The 25584-nt window shown below is 42.4% G+C and overlaps 1 protein-coding gene across 1 annotated transcript in view; it reads right to left on the minus strand.

The window, feature by feature from the left end:
- Nucleotides 1-25104, minus strand: part of dntt (deoxynucleotidyltransferase, terminal) — an 84294-nt gene extending 59190 nt beyond the window's left edge. Inside the window, exons 1-3 of the mRNA XM_041947386.1 lie at nt 24911-25104; nt 19474-19648; nt 16786-16896 (exon numbers count right to left, since the gene is read on the minus strand). Coding sequence (XP_041803320.1) covers nt 16786-16896; nt 19474-19648; nt 24911-25104 — 480 coding nt within the window. The remainder of the gene's footprint in view (nt 1-16785; nt 16897-19473; nt 19649-24910) is intronic.
- Nucleotides 25105-25584: the final 480 nt, after the last annotated feature.

Below are 25584 nucleotides of genomic sequence, written 5' to 3' on the forward strand. Positions count from 1 at the left end.
TCGAATTAAATTTTTCCAATTAAATTCTCTCCATCTCAGTGACTGAGTCGTAGTTTGATGTGCTTTCCATAGATCGCACCATGTCCCTTCTGGAATCTCCTCACCCAGCTCCTGTTCCCACTTAGTTTTAACATATAATGTCGACTCCATTTTAGATTCCATTAAGCAGCCATATAAAACAGACACTGCTTTTGGGATAGGATGACTATATGCCTTAACCAGTAATTTAACGATAGGATGAATTTTATCCTCATTTATTTTGATATGTTTTATATAATAATCCCTTAATTGCAGGTATCTAAATAAATCCTGATTAGTTAGATTGTGTTCATTTTTTAGGTCTTGAAAACTTTTCATTTCATTTTTTTTTAAAGTTGTGCATATAGCTGTAATTCTCTTTTTTGCCCATTGTTTAAATGTCTCATCAAATTTACTCGGTGCAAATTTGTCATCATAAGCAACCCATTTTAATAATCCGATTTCTTTACCTATTTTTAATTGTTTCACTGTGGAATACCATATATCTAAAGTAAAAGATATCACTGGGTTTAAGCTATGTTCCCCTCTTATGTAAGTAGAAGATTCAGTTTCCCCTATAGTTGTTTGAATTGGTTTTTTATGAATAGAAATTTCAATATCTTTCCATCTAGCTACATATCCTTCATCACACCAGCAAATTAATTTACGTAGTTGCGCAGCATGAAAATACTCTTTTAAATTTGGGAGTGCCATTCCCCCTTTATCTTTAGGTAATTGCAGGGTGGTATAACGTATTCTGGGTCGTTTACCTCCCCACACAAATCTTGATATGCATTTATCCCATTTGTGAAACTGTTCTTTTGGTACATGTGCTGGTAAAGACAAGAACACATACAGTAAACGTGGCAAGATGTTCATTTTTACCACATTGATCCTATCGATTAATCCCATTGGGTATGTAATCCATCTGTCAATATCTTCCCTTATGTTTTTAGCAATGTGTTCATAGTTGCTTCTATATAATTTGGAAAGGTCTTTAGTTATGTTTATGCCCAAATATTTGATTGATTTGGCAGCCCAATTTATTTGCCACTCTTTGAGTTGTTGGTTTGGTGAACAATTGAACATGAGGACTTGAGTTTTAAGTATATTCACTTTGTATCCTGAATATAAACCAAAAGTTTCTAGAGCTTGTGTAAGCTGCTGAAATGAATTAAGTGGGTTTTTTAAATAAATTATAATATCGTCCGCAAACAGCCCTATTACATGTTTTTGTTGATTTATATCTATGCCAGTTATTGAGGGGTCTTGTCTCACCATCTGGGCCAACGGCTCAATGTATAAGGCAAACAGTGTTGGACTAAGGCAACAGCCCTGCCTAGTTCCTCTCTCCAAACTAAATCTACCTGACAGAGAGCAATTGACTTTAATCCTAGCTGTGGGCCTGCTATAGATAGACCTGATGCATTGAATTGACTTACTATTGAATCCAAATTTTTCCAAAGTTAGATATAAAAATTCCCAATTGACTCTATCAAAAGCTTTTTCTGCATCTAAACTAATCAAAGCAGCTGGTATATTATCTTTGTGTATTTTATGTATAATATGTAATGTTCTTCTAATATTGTCTTGTGTTTGTCTATCCCTAACAAACCCACATTGATCTTCGTCTATCAGGTCTGGTACAAAATTTTGGAGTCTATTTGATATAATTGAAGTGTACATTTTGTAATCAACATTCAATACTGATATCGGTCTATAATTTTGGCAATAGTTCTTGTCTTTTAGGGGTTTAGGGAGGATTGTAATAATTGCTTCAGTCCAGGAGGGAGGGATCCTGCCCTCACTCATAACCCAGTTGAAAGTCCTATGGAGTAGTGGTGTTAGTTCTTCACTAAACTTTTTGTACCACTCTGAAGTGAATCCGTCACTACCAGGTGCCTTATTTGATTTTAATTTGCCAATAGCTTTCCGGATTTCATTAATTGTTATCTTTGCTGTTATCTGTTCATTTTGTTTTGTGCCTATTGAAGGTAGGTCCAGGGAGTCAAGGAAAGTTATAATTTCTTTCTGATTCGAAGCTGGTGACTCAGAATAGAGTTCTTTGTAATATTCTCTAAAAATATTTTCAATTTCTTTTGGCTTATATTTGGGTTTATTCGTTTTTGGGTCAAAGATTTTATTGACTGTGGTTTCTGCTTGTTGTTTCCGTAAGCGTCGTGCTAACAATTTCATTGCTTTGGGACCTGATTCATAATAATTTTGTTTTAAGTATCTTGCTTTTATTTCTACTTCATGTTGGAGTAGATTGTTAATTTCCTTTCTCACCTCATTCAGTCGTTTGTTAACTTGTGGGTCAATTTTTCTCTTATGCTTCTGTTCCAAATCTCTCAATTCCTCTATATAATTTTTATATTGTTTTATTCTTTCTCTTTTGTGATTACTAGTAATTGCAATCAGTTTTCCCCTTATCACCGCTTTTAAAGCATCCCATAGTATAGCAGGATCTGTTTCCCCATTATCGTTTTCCTCCAAGTAGGTCCGTATGTCGGCCCTGATTTGTTCAACCACCGATTTATTGTTTAATATCCCCACATTCAACCTCCATATTGTATCCTTCTGTCTACTGTTCAAGTGTATCTTCAAATATATGGCACTATGGTCGGACACATCTGCCACACCAATCCAACAATCTTGTATTATGTGTCTATTTACTGTCTGCATAAAGAAATAATCAATCCTGGAGTAAACCGAATGTGATAGTGAGTAATGACTAAAATCCCTCCGCATTGGATGAAGATCTCTCCATACGTCAAAAAACCCCATCTCCCCCCATGTATTCCTGACCAGTTTTGTAATAGATTTTTTACTTATCTTAAGACTAGTTGTGTCCAAACCGTGGTCCATTAACACATTAAGATCTCCCCCACATATACATATGCCCTCCGCCTCTAGTGCAATGATGTCGAATAGAGACTTAAAAAAACTTTATTACTCTCAGGTGGGGCATATATATTTACCATTGTTATCATTATTTGGTCTATTTTCCCTTTTACAATAATATAGGTTCCTTCTTTGTCTTTTATTTCCTTAATGCACTCAAATTTAATTGTGTTAGACATGAGTATTGCTACTCCTCTTTTCCTAGCATTCGAATGTGAGCTGTAATAGGTGTTCTTGAAACCAAATTTCTTTAATTTCTCATGTTCTGCTTTCGTAAGATGAGTTTCCTGAAGAAAGTTTATTTGCGTCTTTTCTTTTTTGAGCTTGGTCATTATTTTAGCTCTTTTGACTGGGTTTCCCAGGCCATTAACATTCAAAGAGAGAATCTTAATTGCTTCTTTGGTTTCCATAAATCACTTTTGTTGTATTAACCTCGTGAAAATGCATCAACAAGCTCTCAGTTAAACATTCATGAACTCTCAATACTTTCAGTAACTGTTTGTAACTTATTTGAACTATGTACAAAAGAAAATGTGACCTCCATAAAGAGATGTCAACAACCCTCCTCTTCTGTTGACTCTCTTTTAGGTTTGAGGGGGTAAACCTTCCATCAAAAAAGGGCCCCCATCCAGTAATGAGATTTAACCCAAATAGGATTAATTTTCCCATACCAGTCCTTGCAGCTGTTACAGTCTCCCTTAAACTCCCTTAAGCCAACAGTCTATTTCACTATAACCAGCCAAATCAACAACAACTATAAACTCAGCTATAGTAGTAAGTAATATAATTCTCATGTCCGTCTTGACTCATACATACTGCTGTATGTATTTATCTTGTGTTACTGCCCCTCAGTTGAAATTCTTCCAGCCGTCCTCGCGCGCGCTTACTGGCCTCCGCGGTGCGCCCACTCCCGGTTTGTTTCCATGTCGCGATCCCGGTAGACTGGAGCCTCTCAACGAGCGTCGCACCCCCGCTGCCGGACCCCGTATTATCCACGTCGTATCCTCTTCCCCGCAAGTCGTTGGCTGCCTCTGCCGCACTGCTATAAGTTTTCACCCCGCTGACCCAGTGGATTCGCATCTTGTTGAGGGGAGTCTGGAATCGGATGCTCTCTCTCTTCAAAATCTTTTTAATGCTAGAATACGCTTTGCGTTGTTGTAGCATCCTCTCTGAATAGTCATGATCAAAATATATCCTGTTTGCTCCGAGGGTAATTGTTTTTTTCTCCCACGCTTTTTTCAAGATCATCTCCTTTACAATAAACTGTTGGAAAGTGATGACAATCGATCTGGGAGGCTGACCAGGTTTCGGTTTTGGAGCCAGGGCTCGGTGGGCACGCTGAATCTGTAGGTCTGAGTTTATAGAGAATTCTTCACGGAGCCAGTTATCCATGAACTGCGCGACGGAGTCACTCTTAGACTCTGCCTCCTCTTGAATGCCATAAACACGCAAGTTGTTTCTTCTGGACCTCGATTCTAAATTGTCAAGTTTGTCCACCAGGATTTTCTGCTCTTGAAATATTACCTGCATTGCACTGTTTGCTTCGTGACTCCATGACTCTATCTCCTCCGTGCGTGTCAGAGCAGCATTTATCTTTTCATCCTGTTCTCCAATTTCCGTGGTTATTTTGGCAAACTTCTGATCAATGTCTGCTTTAAGTTCTGTTAGTTCGTCTTTCATTTGCGCCGTAATTTCGTCTTTGAATGTTTTTAGGTCCGTCTTCAATTCGTTTTGCAGGGTTTGAATCTGTTTGCTAATGCCGTCTAAGCTGCTTTGAAAGGAAGCCATGCTAACTTGCGGTGTTGTCGGCTTGACAGCTTGCGGTGTTGTTGCGTTATCAGCTTGCGGCGTCGTTAGCTTGCTAACTTGCGGCGTTGTTGGCTTGCTAGCTTGTGGTGCTGGCTTGCTCTCATTAATCTCTCGATTTCTCTCTTTAACTTGGATGGCCGGGTTGTTTTTATTCTTAGCTCTTGTTGACGCTCCACTCATACTCTCAGTTTTTAATTTCCTCGGCGTCTAGGTCTCGAATTCTTGTGGAGTTATAGTGTTAGCGTACGGGAGCTCCTAACTTATGCGTCCATGCTGCTCGCCTGTCCCACCGGAAGTCCGATACTATACCACTTTTACACACAATGGTTCATTTAAGCTTATTTAAAGCAGCTATAATCAATATATTAAGGTAATATAATGCATTGAATGACTACATAGAGGTGAAAGGCTATATGCTTGTAGCTACGAAACAACATTCCCTACAGTCCCCCACAGCTGTATGGAGCATTTTACTGTCTTTCAGCTCATTGTTTTGGTTTTACATAACTTGGGTGTAATTTTGCAGTTTTGATTCACCCTCACTGTTTCCAGGCACGGCTTTTTATTATACACAAAGGTTTTGTAACCAGTTAATAAGGTGATATTTCAATGTCACATAGCTTGTTTCCACTGTTCCAAGGTGGCCAAAAGTTAATATCACTATTACAATTTTACAATTGCTCTGAGAGGATATTTTAAGTCCTCTAAATTTAACTGTAATTTCACAATGCATTCACTAATCATGACATGATGATAGAAATTTATACCAAAATAAGCTAATGCTCACAACGACAATGCTAACATATTGTTTTCAAATTGAAAACAAATTCAAAATTTTGGAAAATCTGTGGAAGTAGAAAGAATTCTGAACGATATGTTAAGATGTGTGTGTGTTTGAACAAAGATTCCAGGAAAAAGTGCTTTGTAATTGGCCACATGGTGGCGCTATCTTCACCAAACCCTACTCAGTCATTCCTTGGTCCAAAGCCTTACTGTCCACTTCACTGAAGTCTCCTGCCACTCTGCCATTTTCTAGATATCTGACTAACTGATGTTTATTAGAGGAACATAAAAATGATTGTAATTGCACTTCAAGAGAATGAAGTGAGAAAAAGCACTTCAGGAAACTTCACTGTCACACTCTCTAATACTGGCGTGCAGCTGAACATTTGGCACCACGTTCATTTGGACCGCTTCACGGTTTGTGCTGCTGCTGAAGTGATGAGCTACTGTTGCAGAACCGAGTGGAGGAAAACATGTCACCACAGGAGAGCTGGATCATCAGTGTAGCCATTCATTAGCTAAACAGGTAATGTTTTCATGTGGGCTGTGACAAAACATTTCAAATAGGATTCCTGTCTGAGTGTGTCTGAGATGGAGCCGCACGGTGCAGCGAGGAATAAAGAGCTGCAGGTGGGTTTTGTGCAGAATAATATGAGAACTCCCATCCCACAGCACGTTCCTGAAGAATGGTGCTAGTTTTTATTGAAGCAAGTGGAGCAAATTCTCTGAAATAAAGTGCCAGGTGTAAGGTTGTTCCCCTTCTCCCCATCCAGCCATCAGCTTCGAAACAAAAAAAGACATTAATGTTCAGAAAAACAATATTTGAAAGAAAAAAACACATGACTTTATATAATTATCACACTTCACTTACTTATAGACACACATAACATAACAGGCATGCATGGAAATCCTCAGAGTGCTCTTCTTGCCTAAAACCCCCACGCATTTTGTGTTTTATGTGTTTCTTTAAATGAGCAAAACGAGATGATTGCATTGTCTTTTTTCCAATTGTTGATGTGCTGTTGCACCGCAGTTTTAATTTGGTGTGTTATTACTCTGTACGCCTCCTCCAAAATTGTTTTCGAACCCACAGATTTTATTATCAGTTTCAAAGAAGAAGCTGCTGTCTTGTCATTTGTCTTGTATTACGGCGAACCAAATCCTTCTACTGTTTTCTGCTGTCTTTATTCAAGCTTTGTGTTTCGATGGGGAATATTATATCTGTTATTCTGTCATCTGTCTATTTCTATGCAACAACAGCACTGACAAATAATGACTAAACACATGTGAATGTGATGTTTTTTCGTGCAGCACATAATGCATGTCTAAATACTCAGAGGGTCAAACAAAATGAGCTGAATGAAATGACACCAATCAACACAGATGATCAGTTCAATTTGAACCATCGTGCTTTTGCCATTTTAGAAAATCTGAGGTGATCCTAGTAAGAGGTGGGACAACACTGCACACTTTGAGTCGCTCCTGGAAGGCATTCATCGTGTTGCCCTCATTCATACACATAAAAAAAGACAGAGAAGAATGAAAAAAAGAGAGTTTTCTCAGCTGCAGGCATAAGCAAAATTGACGTATTCAACCCATGATTAAAGTCCAACGCTGGTGTGGGGGGACAGGGTTTCAGAGCTGTTCGCCATCAGAGAAGAGTGTCTGTTGGAGTATATCTGTGCAATGTCTTCTCTAAAACCTTAGGTAGCACAAGGAGCTCAGAAATTAAGCGGTAATACCTCATGACATTTGGGTCAGCATTTCGTATTATGCTAACTCTTGCATGCTTCCGCTCTGCCCTTTCTGTAATGCATGAATCAGTTATGTCGAAGAAGACAATAATAGAAATCCATATCAGTGAAATGTCATGCAGCTGATAAAAACAGTCTGCCAGTGCACAGTGCCTGAAGGACAGATACTCAAAGTCCCCACAGGGACTCAAGCTGAAGAATTCTAAATCCAGAACCCGGACTTGACGCAGCCCAGCGTGACCAGAGCTCAGGACAGACTCGGCCATACCCGTGCTTCCCCCCTCCTCTCCTCTAGCCAAGCCGCGATCTGAGGTCACTGCACCACCCGCGGTCCTGTGCAGACATGCAGCCTCAGGTCAGTGAGCAGCAGACTTTAGTTCAGCTCACCCAGGAGACGCACTGACCCGTTTACCACAGCACATGGAAAGGGAGCAACTCTTTATATCCCAGCAAACACACAAGCACACACACGCACACGCGCAGCTGGGCTCCCTTCACAGCATGCGACAAATAGGAGAAGCAAGCTTGTAATTGGATAGGTGATAGGGCACACTTGTGTTGTGCAAGTGTTTAGTGTGCAGAGTGTGTGACAAGTAGTTTGTATCGATGTGTTTTGGCTATACTTGTTTCAGGAACCTCACTAATATTAAGCACAAGGTAAAGGTCCACAGTGCAGCATGTAGCAGTATGAGAATGTCTTGTTCTGCAGCTCAACACATTTCTTATGGGGACAATGAGCTCCGTGAAATCAAAATAAGCTGCATATTCGGTATTTTGCAGGCTAGGTTTCACTGTTTTCAAAGCGGTTCTGTTTTTGGTTGAAAAGTTGCATGAGGAGAAATGCTGAGCTTCCAGAGAAAACACAGGTTTGCAGTAGACATTTTTCAGAGCACTGTTCTTAAACTTTTATACACAAACAGATGGGTTTTGTCAGAAAACTTATACTGAAGCCCGACGCATCCATTTAAGCCGGGGACACAGCGAGTAAGAGCCAACGTGTTGGTTAGTTGATTTTTCTCTGTTTTATCCACTGACTGTGTCCAATATATCTGCAGTGTGCAAGATAATGCTTCATGATGATGCATGGGAAATGCTGACAGGACATTTTATATTGCTTGGTGCTGTTGATGAAGAGAGTTACCAGTCCAGTCTCATGTCAAAGCATGTAACAGACCCACTGATCCACTGGAGGATAGCAGGTCAGTGTGATCATTTGCCTTGCCTACCCCTGAAAAGTGTACACATGTACGTAGGTGCAGTGCCAGCTGTGGCGATGGTGATGGTGATGGTAGCGAAGAACAAGTGTAATTTAAAAGGCAAAAAAATGTCCCTTTAAGGGCGGACGGCGGAGGGCAGCGGGCGGGGTAGTGGTGGAGCACACACATGACCCTCACACATAAGACCGGGGTTCAATTCCAATGTCAAACCAATGATGGGTTTAGAATCGGTTCCCAGTTTGAACATGTACATACGGCTGAATTACTCCTACAATACCACTTGCTAACCTGTGAACAGCAGCTAGCAAAACAGGAAACAAGCAGAGGTTTGTGTGTTTGGTGAACTAATATGCTGGAGCTTAGCTTCAATGCTTCCATTCGGATGGTGCAGCCTTTTCAGGCTAACGTGACGGAATGTGAGCCCTCTATCCAGCACCACCTTCTCAGGCTACGTTCAGCACCTCTGGCTGGGGCACGATAAGAGTCAAATATTCCCAGCATTATACAGCTCTTTGGGAAAAGACCACGCTTCTTCTTCTGCTTTCCCAACAACATATCCCACTGAGCAGAGATTCAGCCAGGTCGTCCACATGCAGTCCATGTACCGCAAACGCTTGGACTTGATGTATCAGTTACACTATGGCTGAAACTAACTTCTCTGCAGTGAAGAAACTGACAGAGAACCACAAGTGCAGGCCACACACTAATTTTCCAAGCAATTTAGCTTATGTCCTTCAAAAATTAAAGCTAAACAAGACTATATTCAGGGGTGCACATAACTGGTATGTGTAAAATCCAGTTATTGCAAAACACACTTTTGCATATCAGCAACTGTCAATCAAAATAACAGCATTGTGTGTGATGCTGCTTGTGTAGCGAGAAAGAAATAAAAGATCGGCTGTGGATGGGCTATAACATTGATCCCCAACCCGTGGGCTGCGGCCCACTAGTGGGCGGTGGGTCATTTGGTACTGGGCCGCACAGAAAGAAAAAATAATTTCCATTATTTTGTTTTTTCACATAATTTGAAAAACAGGTTAAAAAGTGGATTTACGTTCATTATTATTGTTATTATTATTATTAAAGAGAAAATACCACAGTTTTTAATGCCGATCTTATCATTTTATTTTGTTTTTATCTGCTAAACCTTTAGACTGGGCCATGAAAATATTGTCAGACATTAAACTGGGCCATGGTACAGAAAAGGTTCGGGACCACTGCGCTATAACATTAAAAGCAAACACAAGAGGTGGTGTAAACCCATTCGGTCATTATTTGTACATCTACTGTGGAGCATTTAGCCGCTTAAAAGTCAGATGAGCCTTAGGAGTTGGTGGAAACCAAAGCAGAACTACAAAGAGAGTGAACCCTGGACTTAGTAAGTTACACCAAATGAATGTTAAGTCGCTCTGCTGTCTGCTGGATGTGTAAATTGTTAATGTCAGCCAGGTCAGTATCATGCTTACAGCTTCTTGTGCTGCCCCCAACTGGCTAGTAATTGTTACTGCAGGTGTAACTCCTGCGAGCAAAACGATGATGTAAGTTCGATGGTATTTTCTTGATATTAGCGGGCGGTATAATTGCATTACTGCTTGTTGTTGCAAAATCACACTCAAGCAGAACACCCAATTAAAATTATCTCACCTGTAGGAAAGCTGGTTTTTAAGACGTGACACACAGACACACACACTTTCTCCAGCCAGTCTGTCAACTGTCATGTTGTCTTAGCAGCTGCATGGAGTCAGCGCGGCAGGCTCAGAGGCCCACCCCGCACCGTATATGCGTTCATCTAATTAATGAGGAGTTCGGGCTGGTAGGGGGACTTAGTGCGCAGGGACGTTGATATAGCGCGCCGATTTACCCCCCACCACTGGATATCACGGACATGCCTGCGAGTCATGTTCGCACAGCAGCACGCCTCTCTGCATGCACAAAAAGAAACCATGAAAGGAGGTCAGAGAACCCACTGAGAAGAGTTTTAACACCATTAACAGCTAGGAGATGGATTTTATCTGTCCTATATCTAATGAATGAAGTAGTAGACATAATTCTGGATTGATTTTTTTCCTTCATGTAATTTAAAGGTTGACCTCAGATGAGGAAAAGGAGTTTAACTTTTGTTCCTACAAATGCCTTCAGTGGGAAGTTGACGGCATTTTAATGTGAAATCGAATTAGATAATGTAATGGAAGCAATAAAAACCTTAATCCAAACAAGAACTGAACAAGCACTGTTTGACCCATTTCTAATCCATATAGCTTTTTGTTTGTTGGCGCTTTAAGTTGTGAATGTTACTCCAGTGAGGGATGGAGGAAATCAATCTGATGCATTCATGGTTCAGTGCTCTCATACCCCCTCCACCCATCTCCTCATCCGTGGTGTTGCTCCTATCAATACATTGGAGGCCTTGTGCTGAAGGGAAGCAAATTCAGGATGTTCAGCCTTTTCTCTCTGCGCCTTTTTCTCTTTTCTTTCACTCTCCTCATTAGACTGGCAAACCGTGCGTGCGCATGTATACGCTGGTTTGTGTGTGCATACATGTGTGTGTACGTGCGCTGCCATCAAAGAAGAGGCACCCGATGCTGCACGTCAATCAGCCAAGACACAAATCAATTTTTGTGTCGGCGTACGTCTGGCTTATGGTGAAATTATGACAGCAGAAGACTCGTGGCTAAGCAGATAAAAAGGGAGAGCGTGTAGGCTTGACTCGTGTGTGTGTGTGCGCACAGAGACGGTGTGGATTTCCCAGTCACAGCAAGAGCAAGACAGCAAGAGACAACAAGAGTGAAAGAGAGCGCAGGAAGAATGGGCAAACGGGGGAGGGGGGCATAACAAAAGGGCAGGGAGAAGTGCTACAGGAGTGAACGAGTGTGAGGAAGCAGGGATGAATAAATCAATAGTGCATGGCTGTGGAATGAAGGGCCGCTTGCTGCCAGCGCGTGATTGACACCTCACTGGGGTGCTGTTGCTGAGATGATGCTCATCCTCTCTTCCTGATCCTTACGCTGCTCTGCACCACCTACTTCCTCCTCCTTCACCAGCACACCCTGCTGGCCCCGGATGCTCCTCTCCTCCCCTCCTTCCTGGTGTCTTTCGCAGGTTGTTTCCTCCGACACTTCCTCTGTCTGTCTAATGGATGCCTCTACGCATACCCGCTGAGGTGTGCTCAGAACCACGGCCGTGCACATGCAACCACGTCCACGTGCATGCACGTCATTTTAAAGGCTCTGAGTGTCTGCATCGCCGCACTGCATCATTGTCAAACACATCGGGTTAGTTGGTCAAACACACCTTTTCTTGACAAACAGAAGACCAGCTGGGTGCAGTGACCCTAACAAACAAGATACTGTACAAGTTACTTAGTGAGCATTAGAATGAAGCAAATCACCTCCTCAGTGGTATCAATCTTGCCATCTAGTCTAGTCTAGTTTTTTTTCCCACATGTTGCAGCTGTCTTCTTTTAAAGTTACTACAGAGACAGACTCCCAATGCCACTTCCTGTCTAGCTGTTGTAGTAGTAGTATCTACTAAAGCATGTTTAGATCGTTCAGCCACCTCCATTCTGCTATTATTGCAGCCATGTCTGAAGAAGCCATGGACACTCAGCCATGGATGTGTTATAAGAAGTGGCACCCATTCACTTGACTGGGAATTAGTCACTGAGCAGGTTTGCCTTTGCTTTGTGCAGCCTCTTGCACATGCACATTAGCGTTTCTCCATCTGGCTCCACCTGCACGCTCGTAGTCCTTAAGGTGAGACAACATCACACGTTTTACTCACTAACTTTTCTGGGAAAGTTTTACAAATATGAAATCTTCATGGTTTTAGAAATTCATAACACAAAGCGTGATAGTTGACTTTGTTTGTGGTTGGAGGTGTCTCTTCAAAGGTTTAGCAGATATGTCTTTTATTATAGTGGTCTATGGGCAAAATGTCTGTTGGACTGCGGGGGATTATTCTGTTTGTAGCACTCTGAGAGACCACTGGGACAAATTGGCAGCAAGGCTCAGTGGCAGTGTCGCATCCACTTCTCTTTATACACCAACTGACTCGCTGACTTGCCTCATTCTGCGCAGCTTGTGATGTTTACCCTGTGGTGGTCTAAGGCTTCTGGGAAACGGTGTTTGTTACAGGCAGCTATGATCGAATTACCATCCTCGAATGAACTGCACTACCTAAGGTTGAGGCTATGTTACTTTTGGCTTTCTGAAACCGCAAAACGGAGCAGCTGCTTTTCAGTGTAAAGCTAGCTGTGTTAGCCAGCATTGTTTTGTTAGCATGCTAGCATGAGCTGTTTCTGCTCCAGATAAATACATTTCTTATCACGGGAAAGATAATAAGACTGATTAAATGACGGTTGTGGACAGTTTAAGGTCTCCTGTTAAAGAAGTTTTGTATCGTATTGATATTTTAGCAGATTTGTATTCATTCTGCCCATTCAGCCTGTCCCAGTTTTTTCTCCTTTTTAAAACTTTTTTTAACAATACAGTAATGTTGCACTACACCACCAGTTTTAGACAGTTTATTGAGGTGCTCCTAAAATATGAGTCACACCTAAATTAATGATAATCATTACTGTTATTTCTGCTTCTTTGTTAAATAACATTGAATTGTGACTGAATTTAGACCAAAAGACACACTGCACACATTCAAGGCAAAATGTATAATTATGTATTCAAAATGTCAAAATGTGCAATTAAAAAAATTGATTTTAGACTAACGTTAGCAGAATTTGTGTTAAATGGTGAAAGAAAAGCTCTTTACTATTGATGAAATCCTTGAATTCATGCTAAAGCCAGCCAGCTACCCCAGTTTATAGCTGCATGGTTCCCAAGGCGATACAAAGGATGTGCTGACATTATTCAGCTAACGTTAGCTTATGACATTAAAGGATAACTTTTGTTTTTTACAACCTGGACCTTATTTCTAGCATTAAATACGACCATTTACTCACCCAGACAACTTTGGTGGCATTTGGAGTCATTTTGAAGAAATTAGCCCCAGAGGAGCGGCGCGTATATCCGTATAATGCGAGTACTCGGGGCATCCATGCGCAGCCTCTATATAACGCATAATCTGCGGCGAAACCCGTTCATATTTCAATATTTTGTTATGATATGCTGGTGCTATTCCCCTCTGAGCCGGCGGTCGGCTAGTTTAGCTGTAGTTTGGCACAGCTGTGGTTCGTCATTGCATATTCTGGCTGCTCGCAGCGCCCAGCGTTCGGTAATGACATCATCCACATCAGAGGTAGTTGCCTAAAGACGCTGGATGTTGACAACATGCCACCACGGGCTCAGAGGGGAATAGCACCAGCAAATAATATAATTATAACCAAGTAACTGATAAAAAAAAAAAACCCTCAAGACGCCACGTGAAGACAAACTCGTGGTTGCTGTTGCTGGGTGACAGCAGCGCGGACTAGCCATGACACACAGCAGGACATGTAGCAGAAAGATGTTGTTTGGCCATATACTGACTATACTATTGTATGTCTGAGATAGATGAGCAGCCTGAAAGGAGTCAGACAATAATGGAGCTGCATGGCAGCTCAACAGTAACTGAGTATGATTCTGTCGGTCAGAGTGGGGGTGTTTAACAATGTGGGTTTGTTGTGAGTTTTTGCTACATATAAACATCCTTCCCGTTATAAAAGGCATTACATTGTTGGGGTGTGTATTGTGTCACAGTGTTTATCGCCAATGCTTTTAGACGTGTTTCTCTTCTGACATCGCTCATCACTGCAGTGTACAGTGCAGTGTTCACAACATATTCATGTCCAACTATTAGCATTACTCTTTCTTACACCTGCACTGTATATTTCCATTTATATCTGCAATTGCCTCCTGTAACTGCTCCACATGCTGTACTTATCTTAGCAATCTCAAATACACCCCTCACTGTTTTTTTATGCATCCCTATGCATATGCCCATTACTCTGCACTTTACTGCTTTTTGCACTTCTGGTCAGATGCTAAACTGCATTTCGTTGTCTCAGTCCATGTTTTATGTGCAATGACTATAAAGTTGAATCCAATCTAATGTGCAGCGCTGTCAACTGGCATCTGATTTGCTGTTGAGTGAGAATGAACTTTTAAAAGCAGATGTTATTGACAGCGCTAACGAAGGAGCGGCAGCAATCCATATTTGGCCTTGTTCCAACACTGCGATTTGACGGCAAGGACACCAAACAACTAATGCCAGTATAACTGCAGTGTATCTACAGCATAAAATCTGAATGACAAACAAATGCTCCACACCCTTAATTACTGAGAACCAGCAAATCTGCAAAAATCAAAAAGTCTTTTTTCCAAAGAATAACTTTTTTGTCCATATCGGTTAAGATTTGCCATTGAAATGGACATTGGACATTATCAGCGCATACCCACAATAATAAATAGAAAGATAAAGACAGACATCACGCACATATACACATTTTAAAATATCTCAGTCATCTCATAGGCTTTGTCAATGAACATGTATTCACAAGGATTACGTCATTAATGTGCCTTGCCATCAAGCAGACAGCAGGCAGATCAAGGATAGCTTTACTGTTGTGGATCAATAGCTTGCCCCTCATTAACACTGCATTGCTCAGTACTGTATATAGTAGATCATATCCTGTGTCTAGCAGTTATGTCTTATGGTCAAAGAGCAAGGCAAGACTTTTTTTTTTTTATTTCTACGTGACTGAAATATTTCAAGTAACTGCATTTTATCTGCCTCTGTGGAGAGTTTCACCTGTGGATTTCAGAAGACCACATCTAGAGCAACCTTTCTCCCTAATCAGGAAGTCTTCTTTGATGTGGCTGTATGTGGGGATAATGAGTTAATCATGGGGATAGGCAAATTGAGTGGGATTACTAATTATGGAGTTAATGCTGTGGAAAGAAACAGGGGATAAGACATTGAACAGCAGCCCTCCCCAGGTGAGAGTGTTGGTGTCTGTACGTGTCTCTCCACGTGGACAACGCATGAACGCGAGCACATGCGGTGAATTTCGGTACACGTGTGTGCATCTATTACGTACATCCAGCGTCACTGGCAGGTAGAAAGTCATTATGAAACAGATGCCTCACAGGCCCTCGGTAAGCTGTGCTTAATAGGTCTTACAGAAACTCATCAGCGGGTCTCCGCACTCCCACACAAACACACACATAGGTTTGCCAGTCATTTCACTGTGATATTGCATATTCCAGACCTCTGATTTCGCGTTCTGTGCAAAATATGGCACCCAGACAGCTCACAAAAAACCAAAAAGAGTACATCAATATGTGTCTTTGCAGATATTCTTTACTTCTTCTTTTAGCAAGATTAGAAATGTTCCATTTGGTCACAGTGGTGCCATTAAACTTACAAGTAATTACTGTTTCCATTATGAATTAATCTGCCAATTATTTTCTGATTCATTATTTTCTAGATTAATTGTTTAGCCTCTATAATGAAAAGTGAAAAATGTTCATCATAATTTCCATTGTTTGAGCCCACAGCGACATTTCCTTCCAGCATTCCAAACTCCAAAGCAATTAGATTTACAAAGATTTTCAATAAGGAGAGAAAGGCAGCAAAGGCTCACATTTGTGAACCTGGAAAAGGCCACAGTTTGGGATTGTTGCTTGCTAAATGATTAATCAGTTATCAAAGACATTGTTTAATTTCTGTAGCTCAACTATTCTTTTCAGCACTATTCACAATGCTTCATTAGGCAGTGGTTCATTGTTTGGGTTGAAGCATCGACTCTATGTTGACCCTGCTTTGTTCCCATGTTTTGACCGGTTGCTCATTGTGCACCTGCAGCGACTCTGCCATTATCGGAATGCATCATTTCCCTTTTTCTCCACGCTGATCGACACCTAAGCCGATCAGCCGATGAACCACTTCCCCATCCTGTGTGGGAACCTCCGCGTCCCTCCCTCAGCCACCGCGCCGCCCCTCCCTCCCACACTGCCCGCCAGATGGCAGAGGGACAGATCCATCATTGCTTGTGAGGAGTGTCACGTCCGCCGCCCATCTTGGCGTAGCGCGCGGCGCCTCAGGGCGTGTCCGTGCCATCCCCCGTGCCAGGGATCGTGGGCATGTCAGCTGTTGCACCTCCAACGTGCCGCAGATGCTACTCATTTGCAGGTTAATGTATTTTGGGGAGAGTTGTGTCAGAGCGCTGGTGAGTGAAGCAAGCCAGCCATCCAATTAGAGCAGAACAGATTATGGGGGGGTTTTTTGCATGGCAAAGTCAGAGTGACAGCCACTGGTGGGTAAATGTGCAGTTGTATCCAGAGTGAGGTTAAATAACAGCTTCTTACTGTGAAAATCTTGTTATTGTTTTCTGTGGTTGTCCGTCTCTGGCAGGCATATTGAGAAACAGTGGCCGCAGCGGTGGGTGTCGCACCTTCTGGCAATGTTGGCTCTGTGTCCTATGTACAAAAATAACCAGGGACCAATGAACACACACATGCATATACAGTACAGTCATATATCATCTTAACTTCTGAATGTGTGCAAGGCTATTCCTGAGTAGCACAGAGGCAGGAGTTCAAATTGAATTACATAAAAATGTAGCCATTTGCCTTGGAGAAGTTATTTTTATGACTGTGTGTCTCCAGGGCAACAGGCTAATGACACTCATCTCACAGTCTGGTGGCATCCAAATCCATTACACTACCTAACCCATGGCATTACAAATCTGCTTGCCATCATCCAATTTGCCTCCTGTAAATTGCCTTTTCATTCTATGAAGAAATGGTTCCCCATTTGTAATATACATGTCAAAAGGATTACCAATGTAATATTAATATTCTTGCAGACAATTAGACATCACAAAAGGGAAGTTGTGTCCATAAAATCACCCATGTATTGGGTGGCAGAATGTTACAGAGAGGGGAGGAAGAGGAGAGGGAGGATGATGGAGAGATTGTTACCACACCGTGTTGACTGGGACTGTTGCTGCAGAAGGAACAGGAGTGTCTCAAAAAGATAATGAAAAGAGCTACTACCTCTCACACTGCTGGGCTGAATCAATCAGTAAGGGATTCAAAAAATGTTCATCATTTATTCTCTGCCAGGAGCCTTTCCTGTTCTCAAAAAAAAAAGAATAACTTTGAATATATTTCATGGCACAATTTTTCTGCCAATCAAAAGTAAAACTGTCTTACAAACTCCCTAAGTGCACTCCCTCTAAATACAACAGGGGGTTCTCCATCACTTTTCCACCTCAGCTGCAGTTTGTTTAATCCAATATGGGATTGTGGGTCCATGGAGACAAACGTCTGTGCATCAGCATGCAGAGGTTGGTTTTCCCCATCTGGGCTCGGTTATTATACAGGCCTATAACTCTGTGGAAGCTAAAGCTCTCAGACTGATCTCGGAGGCAGCGTATCCCCTCCTGGCCTTCTCTCCAGTGTCCTCTCCACCTTTGCTGTGTGGCTTAAATGTAACTAAGCTAACGTGTGCAGTCTCCACACTGCAGCTTTATTCCTCCACACACCATCTGCTGAGATAAAGAGGTACAGTGAGCGTTGCAGGACTTCGCCCACTCATGCACCCTCCTGGAAACCATAGAGACACTCCAGGCCTGTTCCTGCCTCCATGTAAATGCCTGTCATGCAGGCGGAGAAGTGCACTCAGGTGGGTTAGCGAAATGCTCTCAGGCCACTCAGCAGGGCAAAGGTCACAGAGGCTCCACCTCTTAAGGGAGGCCGCACCTACACACTAACCCACAAACATCCTCGCAGGAGAGTGAAGGCAGACACATGTTCATAAGCCAGATACAGACTCTGAATCCCAATCACCTCTGTTTTCCTTCCTTTCAAGCAGCGTATTCCTACATCTTCCCACCTCTCCACTTTAACAGGCTAAACAGCCTCTCTGCGAGCCGTGAAGCAGTGTTACATTATAAATACAAAGATTACATTTCAATGGACTTTGATACTTAAAATTCCTCCCTGACTTGCTGAGGAATATTTTTGATCGTAAAACACATTGCATTTCCATACTATCAAGAAGAGCCGCAGGCAAAAGTGGCCAAGAAGTAGCGTGTTTGGGGAATATTTCATCCCTACATGGTGGCTCCTTAAATGGATTTATGACTCATAAAAACAATCTACTGCAAGCGGCGCTCACATAAATGCCACCGCGCGTTACCTCGTTCGCACCACGAAAAGAGAAGAGGAGTGGGCCTGTGGTTACCTGGGGAGATGGGTCAATAAATGTCAGCATGGCATCATTAGCCTCGTCACTTAATGATGCAGCCAACTTGAAGCTGATGCGCCACACTCACGTGGCCATGTGGAAACAATGCTAGAACAAGGCAAACGCATTTTCTGGGGATGTTTCACAGGAAGGCACAAACACGGCGAATGTCATCGTGACCGTTAACGCCGTCACAGGCTATGAGGAGAAAACCTAGAGGGAGCTTGGCAAACGCGACTTCAGTGTTTGAGTGTTTTTCCCTCCTCTCCACTGTGGGAGGAACAGAAGACAACATATTTCTTTATTTTGGATCCATATGCCGCCAAGCCCTCATTGTGCCATTCACAAGGGGAAATATGTGTGTTTCCGTGTGTGTGTGTGTTTTAGTTCGTGGGCCGCTCTCAGCTGTGATGTCCAGCTGATGGGTTTATTTGACACTCCCACGCAATATGGGGGATGTTTCTGCTGCTATCAGTGAGTTGAAATGTGGTAATATAAGAAAAAACAGAGGGAAGTTAGAGATGTCCTCTTTGTAAGAGCTCCCTCTCAGGGGGTTGACATTATAGATTTGCACTTAGAGAAAGAGGCTCACATACCTAGAAATACCTTCAGAATATGCATTTCCTGCATGGAGGAGTATTAAGTTATACTTCCTCAAATACTGCATTTGCATGTCATTGCTTTTGTGGGGACATACTCAGTGAAAAGCTTCCTGTTTGGTTCGTAGTGCCATCTAGTGCTGACCCTATGTCCTATATCTATCTACATACTGTATTTCAGCCTGATTTGTGACACACACAGACCTGAATGAGGTGCTTGGTCTCCACGGCAACAGGCCTCCCCTCCCTCATGCTGTCGGTGAACCAGCTGACGTCCAGCACATGCATGTCGGGGAGATTGTTCGGGGCTCGCTCCTTTAGCCACTTCCACAGGGCTGAAGCCTGGCTGTCCTCTGACACCACATGAGTGACCTCTTCACTGCAGAGGAGAAGAACAAAAGCTGTCAGAGGGTTCGTAGTGATTCAGTTTCAGGTTTTATTCCGTTCTGTCACAGCTCAGTGACAGCGGCGAGCATTGTTTAGTCCAACAAGCTCAAATTCACGTTCAAGTTTCAAGCATCTGTGTAGAAACCACAGGACTTTACACTTTACCAGGGCACACTCAACTTCAAAACACACACAAAAAAAATATTCATTTCAGCATATGATTAAAATTATAAAACAGTATTTCAACTTCAAACCTGCAACAGCTGATTTTATTGGCCACGTTGGGGCAGCAGAAAAAAGCGGTGAACATAGTACTCATATGGAAAACTTGTGTTCAAACAGATGCTATTTACACATCCAGCAGTTACGGAGCAACATTAGCATCCATGTGGAATCGTGTTTCTGACCACCTCATGAATTAAGTCTGATTATTCATTTTTAGCTCTGCTTTGGTCTCCTGCTTTTGAGGGAAATATCAGGCATTTTAGCTGCTAAATGCTCCACTATAAACTTGGTTTCATGCTTTTTAAGGTTTGTCCACCCAAACGCAGAGAAACACGACACAGAAATCTCTCCTGTGAAAGAAACACAACTGTACAACCAAAATCGCTCATGGTAAGAGGTTGATTTAGGCGATTGAATTTCTCTTAATAATGAAAAAATAAGCAGATGAGAGCCTTGGTGCCGCGTTTATGGAGTCGTTTGGATTGTTTGATTGAAAGACTTTCTTCACTAAAAGAAATAACTTTCCTGTCTTGGTCTCAGCAGCCTTTGGAGAGTGCAGAGGCTCAAGCGAAGCTTTTTAAATGCAGCTCAGATCCCAGCATCATGGTCTTATTCGTGCTGTTTGGGGATCAACACTTGGTGAACAACAATCAGCACAGACCCTCAGCGCCTCCCTCCACTGTTTGATAGCTGAATTCACTCAACCAGTGCCTCCTACAGCTCCGCCGAGACTTTCTCAACAGACTTTTTATCACGGCCCCCTCCTCTCTGCTTCCTGCCACGGACTCTAACTACCATACCCAATCAGGGCGCTCAGCCGTGCATAATTACCCTCAGCACGCTCCTCCTCTTCCTCTCTCCTGGCATGGGTAAATCAGTGAAAAGACTCCTTAAGACATGTCCCAGGCTGAGGCCTAATTGGCCAAATCACTGGCGAAACTAATCCTCTATCTGCTCGGCATACTAGTCCAGCCACCGATGGTGGTCGCATTAAAAAAAAAATCCTTCCCAGCACAGACAGGGACGAAGAGCCTCTCAAACAGACACATCTGAGGCATCTAAGGGACACAGCTATTATCTCCAGAAGCTTAAACTCACTTGCCGTGAACAGTTGTCTAACCACTGTAATAGAGATTTGGCTCTTGGGTTGATTTCCCTCTAAAATCACGAGGGGTTGAGCTGCTATGTCGGAACATGATTGAAGATCATAGAATAAAAAACACTTTCTCCTCGTGCCTTGTTTACCTAGATGTAATCCAGCCCCCGAATTTGGATTCTTATCGTACGCGTCGCTGCACAGAATGTAAAACGGCAGATTGGCATGCAAATGAGCGAGAAGGCAAACCCAGCACCAGATTGCACTCCCCAGAATCAGTGGGACTGAGCCCAGACACAAGGACAGGCTAAAGTCAATGGGCTTTGATATGGAGAACTCTCTCGAGTCATCTCTCTGCCCCCTGTGCATGTCAGCAGCTACCCTCCTATTCCTTCCAGTGAAAACCAACAGGCAGATCAAAGACGGAGTACGTCCATAACAGATTTTTACACCATGGCGAGCTTTCGTCTGTTTGCCTCTTACAGCTGCTCCCATGAGACCTCTTCGCTGACATATACATAATCATTGTGAGTAGCAAATTAATCACAATAAATAAACATCTTAATTAATTCCCGTGAAATTCTTGTTAAACTCACTGGAGAGGCGCTGCTTCCATGCCGAATCAAGCAAGATGTCACGTCACAGGTAAACAACATGAGAAAGTGTCCCCCCCCCCCCCATCCCATGCAAATGTGGCACATCCCTAATTAGTAAAGTAAAAATTTCACCACAAATTACCAACCATATTTAGCAAAACGCAGAGGTCACATGATGATATTCATCCCATGCAAAAAGACCTTTCGTCATTTGGGGTTGTGTTGTCAGACAACTGAACAAGTCTGAAATTTGATCGCGGCTCATAGCATGTCGAGCAGTCGACAGCTGTGCTGTGAGATCGGCCGGATTGACGTTCAAAATGAGCGATGACAGAGAGGGTAGGGAACAACAAGAGGCTGTAAGCCACAAAGCATCTATTACTTGATCCAAATGAGCTGTAATTGTGTATTTATGTGTGTAAAACATGCAGAAAGTGGGCAAAAATTACTCTGCTATATTATTAATGTGGCTGCTGACAGAAAGACACTTTTGAAACATTGATGTTACATAGAGGTTTGACATCATATCTGGCAGATAATGTCAGCAAATTCCAGCAAAATGCAGACTTTGCTGATCCCGTTCAAATGGGCCGCACCAAACACAGATGTGGGGTAATTTCTAAATTACATGAGGCCCCTGGTAATGTTACGGCTTCAGACTAGCTGGCTCTACCCTTCATCCTACATGGATCATCGACTGTGGAGATGCTGACTTTTCTGCCTAGGAGATGCAGCATTAGCCATAGTTTGTTTTTTAGTACAAAATCATGTATGTAGCCATCAAGGGCATATTTAAGACCCCCTGACAGAGTTCAACTGAAAACATTAAAAAGTCAGCTGGAGGCTCACTTTGCTAGCTGGCTCCAGCTGACAAAAGCTGCTAGCAATATCATTTCAGCTGCCAAATCAATGGTTGTGGCCTAGAAATGAAAAGCCTGCTTTTGTCTATCAGTCCAAAATCAAGGATTGTCCAAACATTTTAGAAAAAAAGAAAAAAAACAATAATAATTTAGTGTAAAAAATAAGCAGCACAAAAATCCAATAATACAAGTTGTGTCCTATTTGGCCTGTGTAGTAATCAATCAAAAAAATCAATCAAAAAATCAATCACAAATTAGTAATCATATGTGCAACATGAGACCAATTTAGTATGATTATTTAATCATAGTTGTGACTAATATATATGTGCAAGCCAGCAAGACAGCATAAAAAAAAACAGACATTGTGTCATTTAACAGTAATGTACTGATGGTCCCTGAGGTCAACCCCCAGCCGTTAAGCATGAGGGCTGGGAGATGCTGCCAAGAGCAAGAAGACGCCACCGGTTCCAGAGGGAACGCCAGCTGAATGTCCAACTTCACTTCACCGCGGTCATTCGTGAAAGAGCATTTATTGCAGCTCATCAATCAGCCTGGACAAACATGTCGATATTTGGATCCATGGTCCTGTGCATCAGACTTGAAATTAGGACAAGGGGAGGCTGGTGTCTGTCTGTGTGTGTGTGCGTGTGTGTGTGACGTGCTGATGCACATGTGTGTGTTCGTATGTGTGCATTCCTTTGTGCACAGAGGAATCCACACAGTGTGTCTGACCATATGCTGAAGGCAGAGTGCCTATAACTTGTGGGGGACTAGACGCTGGAGGTGTTGCTATCAAACTGCAGCTGATATCAGTTTTGTCGGCTTGCAGAATTGATGTCAGTTTGAGGCAGGCACGCTCTACTTCCTGTCGTTGGTTTCAAACAATTGTATCAAGCCAAGTGTAACCGTAGGAGCGCTCAAGCTGTGTTTCTGGGAATGCTGCCATGGCCAAGCTGGCGCACGGCTGGCGTGCACACTTAGACGCGCATTTAAACACTAACACACACACACACACAATGGCTAGACTATACCTGCGAGGACACTTTATTGTAGCAGTAAATCACATGCAAACTTCAACCATTTTTTTCAACCTTAAGGGAACTTAAATTTATAAAAACTGCCCTTACTGTGAATGTGATTCTTGCAATGTTAGAGGCAGAGAAACATGCACACACACACACACTTTAGAGGACAGCGTACAGTCTTACATTCATTTCCTGGAGACTTATCATAACCACTACTTGTCTAACCCTTCCCCTAACCCTGATTAATGATTTACATTATGGGGACTTTATTTGGGATTTTTGTCCCCAAAAGGAAGGCGAGTCCCCACGTTGTGACAGTTTAAACAGATTTATGTCCCCACAACGTGAGTAACACACATCTGCACACACCTGCTCACCAGAGGAGCTTAAAGTCTGAGTCTGAGGTGCCCAGCCCCCAAAACAAAGCAAACTTTTAAAAATGGGAAGCTGCATAAACAGTATCACAAACCTCAAAGGAACCTGACTCTGAAGCGTTGCAGGTGTCAAACAGAGGGCCTCTGCTGTGTTCACAGTTTGGGATTTAAAAGTTACTTTCAATTAGGGACAGAAGAAATGAAGGAGGCATGCTGCTTCCATAATTACTGCACAATAGATGATTCATCATTGTAAGGAAGGAGCTCACAAAACATCTCTCCTTAAGTGCGGCTTAACAAAAGAAACTTTGGTCAGACTCATTAAAAAAGTTTCTGTTTGCTCTGTTACCTTTCTTCCAATGCTTTTAGCTTTCTCACTGTCAACAAGATGTAGCTGTGTTAGCTTATTTGTCTCTCTTTCTAAACGTATTTATGTAGGAACTGTGACTTATGGCTCAGGAGGAAAATCCTGCAGGTGTAGCAGAGACAGGATGGATCCTCTAATCCTTCCTAAGTAAGGATTCATGAAAAAAACAGTGGCTATCTAATAAAATGGACCTTAACTTCTTAAAACTGGCATATGTTTTAAGAGTCAACACTGAAATTCTCACTGGAGAGCTGCTCTTTTCAATAATGCACTGAAGAACAGTTAAACAGCCTGATCTGTCTCATCTGGGTTGTAGATTCACAGACTAAATTCTGTACAAACAATGACCACTGTCTTGTACAGATCATTGCATTTACTGTATCATTTTAACTGCTTCTACAGCTATATGAATGAACACGTTTAAGCAATCAAATCCTCGTGTTCTATTTATTAGCCTGGCTGCTAAACAATACAACCGTACTCAAACGGGCCTGTAATTAGCATTATGACCTTCCATTTCACTAGCCTCACAACAAAGACCTTAAGAGCCAACCACAAGGTCAAAGCATTGTGACTGGTACTGTACAGAAAATACTCTTGCGTCCCTCTGCTCTCCATTAGCATGTTCTACTGAGCTTCACTTTCAGAAAAGCTTTTAGGCGCCGAGCCCTGTTCTGTCAGCGAAAAACAAAATGGCAAGCTTTTTCCAACCTGAGGACGTCTTCCACAATAAATCCCTTTGACCTGGCCAGCTGGGTCAGAAAGCTTCTCCTGCTGCGGCCCATTTTCCTCTCCACCAGGTACAGTCTGACATCCTCGAACTTCACCTCCTCACGCCTGGGAGCGTCGCCCTCCGCTGGCCTCGACCTTTTCCTCACACGAGGGGCAATAGGAGTGTGGAACATCGCTTCTGAGGTGAGGTGAGCCGTCCAAAGTATTTCTGCACCTCTAGGAATTTCTGCTTTTTTGAGCTTTTGTTGTTGTTGTTTGCCACTTAACTACCATCCAGGAAAAACACCAACGTTGGTAATGCCACAGTTGTTTATTTCACAGTTGCAGATGCCTTTTTTTTTTTTTTTATTTGCCCAACAGTGGAAGAATGTGTCAGTTAGAGCAGGGTTGGTTAGAGTTGGCTGACAGGAAAAAGGCTCTGGCAACAGGTGTTGAGGATTTGGTGTTTACCAAAAAACACCTGCCAAGATATAATGATTGAGGATAGGAGAAAAAAGATAAAAACACCCTGTTGGCATGGCATTATTCACTTCCAGTAAGAGTTGTTCTGCAAACACGTTTGGAGGAAGTAAACACCGCCAGATCCAGTAGCTTCTTAAAAAGTGGCTCAAAGTTTTCATGCAGTTGTAAGTCCACACTCTTGGCTGGAGTAA

This window comes from Chelmon rostratus, chromosome 11 (genome assembly GCF_017976325.1).
Source record: "Chelmon rostratus isolate fCheRos1 chromosome 11, fCheRos1.pri, whole genome shotgun sequence".
In the NCBI taxonomy this organism is placed as follows: Eukaryota; Metazoa; Chordata; class Actinopteri; order Chaetodontiformes; family Chaetodontidae; genus Chelmon; species Chelmon rostratus.